The 13,370-nt window shown below is 42.8% G+C and overlaps 1 protein-coding gene across 1 annotated transcript in view; it reads left to right on the forward strand.

The window, feature by feature from the left end:
- Window positions 1–2,168: 2,168 nt before the first annotated feature.
- ARG2 (arginase 2) overlaps window positions 2,169–13,370 on the forward strand; it is a 40,136-nt gene continuing 28,934 nt past the window's right edge. The window contains exons 1-2 of the mRNA XM_017500864.1: window positions 2,169–2,727; window positions 3,587–3,659. Of these exons, the coding sequence (XP_017356353.1) occupies window positions 2,617–2,727; window positions 3,587–3,659 (184 nt within the window). The 5' untranslated portion in view covers window positions 2,169–2,616. The remainder of the gene's footprint in view (window positions 2,728–3,586; window positions 3,660–13,370) is intronic.

The following is a 13,370-nucleotide window of genomic DNA, read 5'->3' on the forward strand; positions in this document are numbered from 1 at the left end:
AGTCAAGTGCAGTAGTAGAACAAGGTGTTCCATTTGTAACTGACTGTGAACAATCTATTTAGGTAACTCACTACCTTCGGACCAACCTGACTGCATTTTGACTGGGACTGGTTACACGAGGTCTGGTGTGGAATTTTCCACTTGCATCATCATGTAGGTGCTCAAAATTTAGATTTAGATTTTAGATATTTGGATTAAGAGTACTCAACTTATATAACAATCTCCTGTTCACTCTCCCAGTGCATAATAAAGTGGAACTAGTAATTTCTCTCTGACTAAACTATAGGTAGTGGAAAAACCATTGAAATTGACATGAACGATTAAGGTAGCACTTTGGAAAGGTCAGTTTGCTAATCCCACAGTAAGCGCTCAAGAAGCAAGAGATTTTTGCAGTAGCACAGGAAGCCCTGAGGCAACCTGTGCCAGTATCAACTTCAGAAAACAGTAATGGGGAAAAAAATTGGATGTGGTGATGGGCAAGAAATTGAAAAGTATCAAGATAATTTCAATGAACTGAAGTATGACAGTATCTGTGACTGTGAATTCTTGACCACGCCTCCACCCATTCCTGGAGGGCTTATTAAAACATAGGTTACTGTTGCTCTACCAAGAGTTACTGATCTTGTAAATTTGGGGGTGGGTCCCAAGAATTTGCACTTCTAACAAGTATCTGATGACCCACAGCAGGTGCTCAAGAAGTAAGAAGTTTCTTGCTGCTTTTTATTTTTTGAGACATGGTCTTACTGTCATCTGGGCTGGAGTGCAGTGGTGTGATCATGGCTCACTGAAGCTTCGACTTCCTGGGCTCAAGAGATTCTCCCATCTTAGCCTCTCTAGTAGCTGGGGTCATAGGCACACGCCACCATACCCAGCTACCTATTTATTTATTTATTTACTTCTGGTAGAGTCAGCATCTCACTATGCTGCCCAGGCTAGTCTCGAACTCCTGGGCTCAGGAGATCTTCCTGCCTTGGCCTCCCAAAGTGTTGGAATTACAGGGGTGAATCACCATGTTTCTTCTTGAGGGTGTATCCAGGTGATGCTGATGCTGCTGGTCTGGGACCACTCTTTCAGAACCACTGCCTTACAGTAGTTCTGCCTTACAGTGGGACCAGCCAGTTTTTTGAGAATGTATCCAGGTGATGCTGATGCTGCTGGTCTGGGACCACACTTTCAGAACCACTGCCTTACTGCAGTTATTTTGCTAATGCCTCAAAGACATCATTGTTAAACCAGCAGGGGGAGACAGTATACAACAGAGCCTCTAAAAATAAAATGCCTGAGAGTACTAAAACTCCTTGGAGTTATGGTGTTGCCATGGAGACCACTGAACTATTTTGGAGAGCAGCGTGTAAATTGACATCAGGTGAAATAAATTTCAGGTGTTTATGTAAAAAATTATTTTGGTAGAAATAATGTCTAGATTATTTCATGCCATAGTGTCTTGGTTAAGAACTTGGAATGTGGCTGGGCGCGGTGGCTCACACCTGTAATCCCAGCACTTCGGGAGGCCGAGGCCGGTGGATCACACGGTCAAGAGATCAAGACCATCCTGGCCAACATGGTGAAACCCCATCTCTATTAAAACAACAATAACAACAACAACAACAACAACAAAACCTCGAAATGTGGAGTGAGCTCTGCCACTTACAAGCTATGGGGATCTGGAAAAATTACTTAGTCTTTGATCTTCTTTGATTTAAAAAATGTCCTGTGGTATAGAATTGAAGGGGTAAAGGTCTTGGAACACTGGGTATTATTAAATTATTATTAGTTATTAAAATTCTAAGTAGTTACTTAGTACTTTAAGCTCTTTAGCCTACTCCAAATTTAGAAATAGTCTAAATACGTTGCTATATTTGCTTTTTAATAACCAGCGCTCTCTTTATTCAGGTAAATAATTGAAAACATCTAGAAGTTAATTAGTTGCTTTGTAAATCCTAACCTCTTTCATTCAAAATACCTAAGGTAGACGGGCCTTTATAAAAGTGCCGGGCTCAGAAAACTCTGTATTATATCTACGAATCCAAATTTTATTGATGCCCAAAGTGTAAGAGTGTTTCCTGGACTTTGAGCTTTGAGATCGAACGAAGCAGATGGATGCTGGCTTTGACTAGGCAGGGCACTTACGTGGGGTCTGGCCAAACCAGGCCCAACCCAGCCAGCCCTTCGGTAGAGTCAGCATCTGCTGGGCATGAAGATCCGTGTCGGCTCCTGCATTCCGCCAAGTTCAGGAACCTGGCAAGGGCCTACCGCCTCAAAGGGACATACCTGTCGATCACCCCGCTCTTACTGGCCAGGGCCGGATATTGGCCTCCTGGCATCAGCGACAGGGGCGTGTCCCTGGCCAGAGAGCCCAGGCCAGCGTGGGGTGACGTCATCGAAGGCGTGTCCCAGCCCTGCAGAGCGGTGGGCGGGGCCTGCGGGAAGGTGTGTCGGGGGCTGGTTGGAGACGCGGGCGGCGGGGCCGGGGCGGGGCCAAGGTGGCGGTGACGTCACGGGGCGGGGTGGAGGCTGGCGCGGGTAGGTAAGCGCAGCAGCGGGCGGTGGCGCTCATTCTCGGCTTCCAGCCACGCTGAGCCCCCTCTATCTTGGAGATTCTCAGTGCTGCGAATCATGTCCCTAAGGGGCAGTCTCTCGCGTCTCCTCCAGACGCGAGTGCATTCCATCCTGAAGAAATCCGTCCACTCCGTGGCTGTCATAGGAGCCCCGTTCTCACAAGGGCAGGTGAGAACCGGCACCTGGCACCGCCGGGCAGGAGCCTCCGCCCCCCCAGAACCTGGAGACAGCGGCGGTGGGGTGCGGGGTACTAGGAGGCGAGGAGAGAGGATGGGGAAAAACGGCGAGGGGAAGAGCTGGCGGGTTCCGGCGATTGGGCACCGTGGGAGCACGTGGGACTTTCCCCGAGAGAGGATGGAGAGGGAGGGAGGGTTGGAGGGCACCCTGTATAAGATGAGGGCGAGTTTCTGCGGCCTTCCTAGAAAGAGCGAGAAAACGGTGGATGCAGCTTGGGGTGATGGAGGGGAGAGGAGGAGGAAGAGGATTCCTTGGAGGGGCTGGAGGGAGCGAAACTGGCCAGAATCCCCGGTGGAGAATCGACTGATGAGGTTAAAGGGAGAGACCGAGGATTTAAGTCTTCTGGATCCAGTCGCTCAGAATGAGCATTAACTGGGAGGGAAATTGGAGCTGGCCTCTCCTGCGCGGGAGGCCGGCAGGGGCTGTTTTGTTCTTTTCAATGAAGGAAACCTGCAGTCGGGAAGGCTCAGTCATCGAGAAGCCGGGTCTCCGGCCCTAGCCAGCCCCAAACACGCCCAGTTCCCGGATCCTAACCTGGCTCCGCCTCTCCCGTCTTGGCGTGTACAGCTGATGTGGTTCCAACAAAGGGGTTGGTTCCCCCTCCTTTCCTGCAAGTGTTTCAGGAAATGACCAGACCTTAGAGGTGAAAGGACAGTCATAGATGGAAGGGCTAAGGCTATCACGGTTTTCAGAGGAACCTGCTGGGAACTAAGTGTACCAAAATGGGTTTTTTGTTTGTTTTTTTTCAGTCATCTTCCCTACCTCTAACTGTAATTTGTGTGATTGACAGAAAAGAAAAGGAGTGGAGCATGGTCCCGCTGCCATAAGAGAAGCTGGCTTGATGAAAAGGCTCTCCAGTTTGGGTAAGTGGTTGGAGTTTTAGATATTTGTGCAGGTCTAGTAATAGATCCCTTCACGGCCGTATCGCTGACATCTAGGGACTACACGGCTATGTATTTAGGAACAGTTCCACATTCCGCATCCTCTTTTGGGTTGCATCTGCAGCTTAAGATCTATCAAGGAGTCATCAAGGAAAGTTTTGTTGCAATAAAGAGTAAGTGTGTTGGAAGGCAAGGAGGTAGAATGAGGCAAGGTCTAAACAGCTGTCAGTGAATGGAAGTGATGTTAAGAACAGTAGCTCCAGCTTCAACTGCACAGTCAACAATTCCCCTTAGAATTACATTTTCCTAACTCAATCTTGAGATGCTGATGATTCATCAGTCTCGCCAGTTTTCTGTCTTCAAATTATTTCCTCTCCAGGGTTAATAGCTTTATTACTAGAAGCAGTAATATTGGTCTTATAGACTTATAGATCTTATAGAATATCTGTGTTTTGCGTGGGGTTTGTTTGTTTTCCTGAGACGGACTCTCATTCTGTCACCCAGACTGGAGTGCAGTGGTGTGATCTTGGCTCACTGCAACCTTCACCTTCTGTGTTCAAGCTGTTCTCCTCCCAAGTAGCTGGAATTACAGGCGCATACCAGCACACCTGGCTAATTTTTGTATTTTTAGTAGACATGGGGTGTCACCATGTTGGCCGGGTTGGTCTTGAACTCCTGACCTCAGATGACCTGCCCGCCTCAGGCTCCCAAAATGCTGGGATTATAGGTGTGAGCCACCATGCCCAGCTATAAATGCCATTTCTATAGTATTGGAGAACCTTCTCTTAGTAACAGCACCAAATATGAATACCTTTATGAGCTAGGCACGGTGGCTCATTCCTGTAATCTCAGCACTTTGGGAGGCTGAGGCAGGTGGATCACCTGAGGTCAGGAGTTTGAGACCAGCCTGACCAATATCGTAAAATCTCTTCTCTACTAAAAATACAAAAATTAGGTATGGTGGCATTTTAGTAGGAAAGAAACTAGAAATTAGGCATGGTGACATGCACCTCCAGCTACTCAGGGGCCTGAGACAGGAGAATTGCTTGAACCTGGAAGGCGAAGGTTGCAGTGAGCCGAGATCGTGCCACTGTACTCCCGCCTGGGCAACAGGGCGAGACTCCATCTCAAATACACACATACATACATACATACCTTTCTGGGAGGAAGGTTCTTCCTTATATCCAATCTAAATGTTTCTAGCCACTGTTCAAGGCCATTTGCTCCGTTCATGTTTGGATCATTCACGTACCTTTTCTGGTGATATAAGTGCAAAATGTGAGGCAGCAGGGAGATTATGGAGATAGTAACACAGAATCGAAGTTAAAGCCCCACTATTGCTCTGAAATCTCTTCTGCTACTCATAAGTCCATTGCAAGTGAAGTCATCTCCTTCCCAAAGCCAAAGAATAATGAAGTCACTGAAACTGCCTTTAGTTGAGGTGTCCTTCGTGTACCTCCGCCTACATATGGATATGTTGACTTGGAGTCAATACTCAAACGTTGTTTCTTTATTAAGTAATTGCAGTTTCTTCTTTACTAAGGCCTCTCTTAGTCATTTTAATAACTCTCCAAGTTCACCACCAAAGATTGAAGACAAACTGCTAAGATTTAGTTGTCTTTTAATGTGTCGCAAGTTACCTAATGGGAGGTGGTTTTTATTCCCACCTATAAATGAGCATACTGTCTCTTAAAATAGCTTGTACACACTGCTGTTTTAAAAGAATCATTTTACACTGAAGACGATGATCTCTGGTTATCACTATTTTTAAATCCTGGAGACATCTCTGCAGTCCATCTGAATTTGGCCAAGCATTGCTCAGATTGCTCTACCGTCCATAGATTCTGTCTTAAGAGACTCCTGACAAGAAGCAGCTTCAGCCTCTTCTGGAGGAGACCTTTATGATAATCAGCTGAGGCTGCTGAATGAGGGGGGAAGGGCACATTTGTAGCAGTTTCTCTTACTCATGCTTTGTAGACCTCCTTTCCTGTCACAGCTCTTGGTATTTTTCCACTCCAACCCAGGTGGAGCCATTCTCTTGTAAATATTGCTCCCTCTACTGCTTCCTCTTTAAACTCCTAAAGTGATGAAGCTTCAGTTTATGCGGCCTTCCCTTTTACTTTTTTCCTCAAATATCTTTAATTGTACAATTATATCCTTACTGTGTAGCTAATTGGTAGCTCCGTATCACCTGAAATAGAATCTCATCGCCTATTAAATAACATTGTGGCACTCAGCAGATTTCTAGCATATGGTTTTGGCTAATCTGGATTATGTTGGAGAAAAGTACCAAGAGACATTTCAATGGCCCTATTCCTAAACAGTACCAAAACAACTTAAGTCTTTTGAGCACTTTCAAATAAGCAGCATGGGTCAAATTTCAAGGGAGAGACCCATGAAAAGGTAACTTTCACAATCCCTTTGTTCCTCGCCTTTGCTCTGATGTCACAGGCTGCCGGTGTTACCATAGCATGAGTGAAACTTCCTGTTTTCTCTCGAATGAAGGTATTTAACTTAGTGTCTGGGCTTGTTTTATTTCCTTGGGCTTAGTGAGGACATTCAATAGTTCTCTCCAGTAACCCTTTATTTTTCTTTGAGAGAGGGTCTCACTCTATCACTCAGGCTAGAGTGCAGTGGCACAGTCACAGCCTACTGCAGTCTCAACCTTCTGGACTCAAGCTATCCTCCCACCCTAGCAGGTAGCTAGGACTGGATATATATATATATAAATTAAAAATATATATATATATTTTCTTTTGTAGAGACAGGGTCTCACTATGTCTGGTCACGACTCCTGGACTCAAGCAATCCTCCCATCTTGGCCTCCCAAAGTGTTGGAATTAGAGGGATGAACCACCATGCCTGGCCCACTTATTTTAATGTATAAAGAGGGCCTAAGAGAAATGAAAAGGCATTGCTCTGGCAATGCTGAGGAGCAGTATATCCGCACCTGATTTTGATTAGCTCTGACAGCCATGGTAATTTGTGAGCTCTGGCCAGCTGTTACCATGTGAGGAGTGAGCCTTGTATTCTTTTCTCCAGTTTTTCAAGAAAAAACAGAAATTTGCATTTTAATGGGAAATCTGTATTGTTTTAAAATACTGTATAGTGACGCAATTGAAAATGGTGGTGTAACCTCCACAATTGTTACCATAACCAAAGTCTCCTGTTCTGTTATTTCACTTAAATCAACATGCTATTTTCACTTACTTCTGACTTTAGCCTTGTGCTGAGCCATGTATCCATTCAGTCATGTTCACTTGCTAGTTATGTTTTTCTTCTTACACATGAAAATAAATTCGTAACTGTTAGAAGCTCAAAAAAAAAAAAAGAAAGAAAGAAAAAGAAAATGATGGTGTAGGGCTTCCAAAAACGGAAAGAGAACTATATTAGTTTGTTCTTGCATTTCTGTAAAGACATACCTGAAACTGAGTAACTTATAAAGAAAAGAGATTTAAGTGACTGATGGTTATGCAAGCTGCACAGGCTTCTGTTTCTGGGGAGGCCCTAGAAGAATCACAATCGTGGCGGAAGGTGAAGGGGAAGCGAGCGTGTCTTATATGGTGGGAGCAGGAGGAAGAGAGTGAAGAGGGAGGTGCTACACACTTTTAACCAGATTTCATGAGAACTCTATCATGAGACAACACTAGGGAGATGGTGTTAAACCATTAGAAACCACCCCCATCATCCAATTACCTCCCACCAGACCAGATCTCCAACACGGGATTACAGTTCAACATGAGATTTGGGTGGGAACACAGAGACAAACCATATCAAGAATGTTGGCAAAAATTATCAGAATCAGCTTTTTCAGAACTCTGGAAATTAACCAAAGGCTTGTGCAATCTGGGGAGCATTTATTCAAGAACAGTGTTGAATCTCAGTAAGAACATTAAGATTTGTGGCTTTTCAACTTGCCCTGTTCTCATATTGCCTTTTCCCAGATCAGCCATAGCCTGGACAACCAGTAGCCTGCAATCACAGTAAAACCAGGAGGCTGGAAGTTACTGGAAAAGGGAGAACAGAGCTGATACTCCTCAGAGACTATCCCTAGAGAACTGTCATTTGACTGGTCTGGTGGTCAAATTGCCCATTCACAAGGCTGTCTTTATTTGAACAACATAAGTCAGTAGAGAAAGAATAGTCTTCAGTAAATGGTGCTTGGACAACTGCATATCCACATACCACCCCTCCAAAAAAAAAAAAAAAAAAAAATCCCAACCTCACACCATATACAAAAATTAACTCAATGGACCAAAGTCCTAAATGTAATGCTGAAGCCGTACAACTGTTAGACAACATAGGACTGAATCTTCGTGACCTTGGGTTAGGTGTTGGTTTCTTAAATATCCCACCAAAATCACAAGTGATAAAAATAAATTCGACTTCATCTAAATTAAACACATCTGTGTTTCAGAGAGCACTATTGAGAAAGTGAAAAGACTTTATCAATGTAATGGGGAAAAAAAGGAGAGAAAAGGTAAAAACTGCCCATAGAATGGGCAAAATATTTGCAAATCATATGCCTGGTAAGATTCTAGTGTCCAGAAAACATAAATAAAATATCAACTGTAAAGAGACAACCCAATTTAAAAATTAGCAATAGATTTAACTAGCCATTTCTCCAAAGAAGTTATACAAATGAGCAATAAAAATGTTACTTATTATGGAAATGCAAATTAAAAACTACAATGACCAGGCATGGAGGCTCATGCCTGTAATCCCAGGACTTTGGGAGGCCAAGGCAGTCAGATTATTTGAGGTCAGGTGTTTGAGACCAGCCTGGTTAACATGGTGAAACTCTGTCTCTACTAAAAAATACAAAAATTAGCTGGGTGTAGTGGCACATGCCTATAGTCCCACCTACTTGGGAGGCTGAGGCAGGAGAATCTCTTGAACCTGCGAGGCAGAGGTTGCAGTGAATGGAGATCATGCCACTGCTCCAGCCTGGGTGACAGAGTGAGACTCTGTCTCAGGAAAACACAAAACCAAAAACAACTACAATGAAATGCCATTTCACACCCACTAGTATGGCTATGATAAAGAGGGTAGACAACACCAAGTGTTGGTGAGGGTGTGAAAAGATTGGACCTCTCATATGCTACTGGTGTGAATGTAAAACTGGCGAGCCACTTTGGAAACGTCTGGCAGATCCTCAGAGTTAAATGTATACTTACTGTATGCTCAAGCAATTCTATTCCTATGCATATACCTAACAGAATTTAAAACATATGTTCACACAATTTTTTTTGTTTGTTTTTTGAGACAGAGTTTTGCCCTTTCACCCAGGCTGGAGTGCAGTGGCGCAATCTCGGCCTCAGCCTTCTGAATAGCTGGGACCACAGGTGAGCATCACCACACCCGGCTAACTTTTGTATTTTTAATTTTGTGATGTTGGCCAGGTTGGTGTCGAACTCCTAGCCTCAAGTGATTGACCTGCCTCGGCCTCCCAAACTGCTGGGATTATAGGCATAAGCCACTGTAACTGGCCATACCCAAACTTATATACAAATGTTCATAGCATTATTCATAATGCTATGAATAATATGGAAACTATCAACATGCTATCAGCTATCAACATGATATCACATGCTATCAACATGTGGAAACTCAAATGTACATTAATTGAATAGGTGAAAATCTAACATATCCATACAATGGAGTATTATTCAGCCATAAATGGAATGCTACAATACAGATGAACCTAGAAAACATGCTAAGTGACAGAAGGCAGACACAGAAGGCCACATGTTATATGATTCCATTTATATGAACTGTCTAGAATAGGCAAAGCCATAGAAACAGAAAGGAGATTTGTGGTTCCCAGGAGCCAGGAATGACTGTTAATGGGTATGGGTTTCTTTTTTGAAGGAAACATTCTTTTTGATGGAACTGTTATGGAATTAGGTAGTGTCGATGGCTGCACAACTTCTTGAATATTTTAAAAACCACTGAATTATAAATTCTAAAAGGATGAATTTTATGGTATGTGAATTATATTAATAATAACAAAAAAACTAGATAGGCAATTGTGATCAGTAAGGATACACACACACACACATCACACACATATATATATATGAAAGTTCTGAATTGCTAATATTGATCTATTTTGTGACTTGGGTAGTAACTAGGGTGTTTACAACTATTATATTTATGTAAGTTTTATGTGTTTATATTTTATGAAATATACAATAAAGACACATTACAAATCATGTCTCTTGATAGATATGGATCTTTTCAAGCTCTAGTTTTGGGCATTGAAAAGAGATGAAACTGATGTCTCTAAGTTGTCTTTTGAATGGTTTTATATCTTTGGGACAAGAATTGGTTGCTAGGTTGACTCAACAGCAAATATCAGTGATGTTTCTGAAGAGAGTGTAGGGCTGTATGATCCAGCAAACCTTCTTCCTCTGCCACTCACACTCTTCTATTAAACACTTAGCAAGGCATAGTGGCTCATGCCTGTCATCGCAGCACTTAGGGAGGCCAAGGTGGGAAGATCACTTGAGACCAGGAGTTTAAGATCAGCCTGGACAACGTAGCAAGACCCCATCTCTACATTTTTTAAGGGTGTATTTCCACAGCAAGGAAAAAATGACAGTACAGCATCTGTCCCACTCCCCCCTAAAAAGACTTTGCCTAGGGTCTAGGGTCTGCATCTGTGATTGGAAGCTAAATTATTGGAATGGGCTTGTTTGTTTAAGGTTAGTAAAGTTCTGGGTTCTTTGATTTCTAAAGTCATTCTGATGTGTATTTGGAAAAGTAAATGTCTAGTAAATTGGCTTTATATTTCCTTTGGGGATCCAGCATAAAACCAAACCTGCTTTGGATGTTATCTGTGCCACAGTGCCGTTGGGGGATGTGTCACCTGTAACAGAGGAATAGGAGCTGAGGCATGAGCTGAGAAGTGACATCACTTTAGGGCCCTCTCCAATCCCACCTGAAGTGTCACTAATAGTGACCTATTTCTTTGGGTTCATGCTTTTCATTTTTCAGGCCCCCTTTATATTGCAGATTCTTTTATTTTATACATGGGGTCTCACTATGTTGCCCACGCTGGAGTGTGGGGGCTATTCTCAGGCATAAACATAGTACACTACAGCCTCAAACTCCTGGACTTCAAGCAAGCTTCCCACCTCAGCCTTCTGGGTAGCTGGGATTACAGATGTGCACCACTGTGCTCGGCCGCAGATTCCTTTTGGAAGGTGAATACGTTATCAATAATTTGCTAATGCCTTAGTAAAAACCTATGTCAGTGGTGTACCTGCATATAGAAAAATCTATAATAGATGCTATTGGGATTTGGCAAATTTCAGTGTAGCCATATATTTCCCATTTGTGACAGCAAATATTTTAACTTACCTCTTATTTAACTTATCAAAAGTTTTTTGATACTTAACATTTGCCATCTTCTAGACAGTGTGCTAGGCATTTGCTATTATCCCATTTTCATAATTTGTAAAAGGCAAATTTTGACCACCTGAGCCATTAGGATGGCTACTATCAAAACAGAAAATAAGTATTGATGAAGATGTGGAGAAATCAGAACTCTTGTGGAGTATCGGTAGGAACATAAAATGGAGCTGCTATGGGAAACAGTATGCAACTCCTCTAAAAATTAAAAATAGAATTATTGTATGATTTAGCAATTCCACTTCTAGGTATGTACCCAAAATGATTGAAAGCAGGATCTTGAAGTAGTTGTGTACCCATGTTCATAGAAGTATTAACAATAGCCAAAATGTGGAAGCAACCCAAGTGTTCATTGACAGGTGAATGGAAAAACAAAATGTGGCATAATGGGCTATCATTCAGTCTTAAAAAAGCAGGGCTAGGTGGGGTGGTGCATGTCTGTAATCCCAGCACTTTGGGAGGCTGAAGTGGGAGAATTGCTTGAGTCCAGGAGTTTGAGACCAGCCTGAGCAAATTAGCGAGACCCCATCTCCACAAAAAGCAAAACATTAGCTAGGTGTGGTGGTGCATGCATGTAGTTCTAGCTACTCAGGAGGCTGAGGCAGGAGTATTGCTTGAGCCCAGTAGGTTGAGTCTGTAGAGAGCTATGATCATACCACTGCATTCTAGCCTGCCAGCATGGACAACAGAATAAAGAAAGCCTTGTTTCTGTTTAAGAAACAAAACAAACCTGACAGATGCTGCAAGGTTCACCCTTAAGGGTGAACCTTGAGGACATTATGCTAAGTGAAATAAACCAGTCACAAAAAGACAAATACAGCATGATTCCATTTGTATGAAGTTTTTAGAGTGGTCCAATTTATAAAAACAAAGTAGAATGGTATTACTAGGACTTGGTGAGAGAAAGAAATGGGGACTTAATTATTGCTTAATGGGTACAGAGTTTGTTTTCCCAAGATGAGTTCTGGAGATGGATGATGGTGATAACAGTTAGTTACACAATGATGTGAATGTACTTAATACTACTGAACTTAATTTTATGTATATTATCACAATTTTTTTGTTTTTTTGTTTTTTTTTTTTTTTGAGCTGGAGTCTGGCTCTGTTGCCCAGGCTGGAATGCAGTGGTGTGATCTTGGCTCACTGCAACCTCTGCCTCCTAGGTTTAAGTGATTCTCCAGCCTCAACCTCCCAGGTAGCTGGGATTACAGGTATGCACCACCATGCCTAGCTAATTTTTATATTTTTAGTAGAGATGGGGTTTTACCATGTTGGCCAGCCTGGTTTCGAACTCCTGGCCTCAAGTGATCTGCCCGCCTCGGCCTCCCAAAATGCTGGGATTACAGGCGTGACCCACCGCACCCAGCCTACTATCACAATTTAAGAGAAAACATTTAAATATAGAATGTATATTAAGAACAAGGAAGATCACCTGAAGTTCTGGCTTCTCAGGACCATAATGCTGTATATCTGAAAACTCTTCAACTTGTTTTTCAGCACGTTGTTTTGATCTGTAAATAAATGCTGATAATTTTTTTTTTTTTAAGGGAAGTATAGGGGCTGGGCGTGGTGGCTCATGCCTGTAATCCCAGGACTTAATTGGGAGGCCAAGGCAGGTGGATCACCTGAGGTCAGGAGTTCCAGACCAGCCTGGCCAACATGGTGAAACCTTATCTCTGCTAAAAATACAAAAATTAGCCAGGCGTGGTGGTGGTGGGGCACCTGCAATCCCAGCTACTCTGGAGGCTGAGGCAGGAGAATCGCTTGAACCGGGAGACGGAGGTTGCAGTGAGCAAGATTGCACCACTGCACTCCAGCATGGGCAACAAAACAAGACTCTGTCTCAAAAAAAAAAGTATGACCTGAGGAGGTTAAGAAACTTTCCCAAGGTCAGTAGTAGAGTTGAGAAGTAATTAAGAATCTCATTTCTTGCCATATAAAACCGGAATCTTAGATCGTCCAATCAAATTCTCAGCCTCCTCGGCTCTTACTGCAAAAGAAGAAACTGTACTACCCAGCTTTCTTTTTAATAGAAATGTAATTTATAGTTTATAACGAATGCACTGCATAAGAACTCTGTAGCTTCATTACTGTGAAATGTATTCACGATCCTCCAGTGAAAGTGAAACATTCTCAAAGACTTGTGTTCATGAAGACTACACAGAAAACCTTTCTAAGGATATGTGTGGATCCGATAAATACTTGACAAATGTTTGAGTTACACATTCTTTTTTTTTTTTACAAAATTTCTGTCACTGAGTGCCTTTTTTTTTTTTT

This window comes from Cebus imitator, unplaced genomic scaffold, assembly GCF_001604975.1.
Source record: "Cebus imitator isolate Cc_AM_T3 unplaced genomic scaffold, Cebus_imitator-1.0 Scaffold13, whole genome shotgun sequence".
NCBI lineage: Eukaryota > Metazoa > Chordata > Mammalia > Primates > Cebidae > Cebus > Cebus imitator.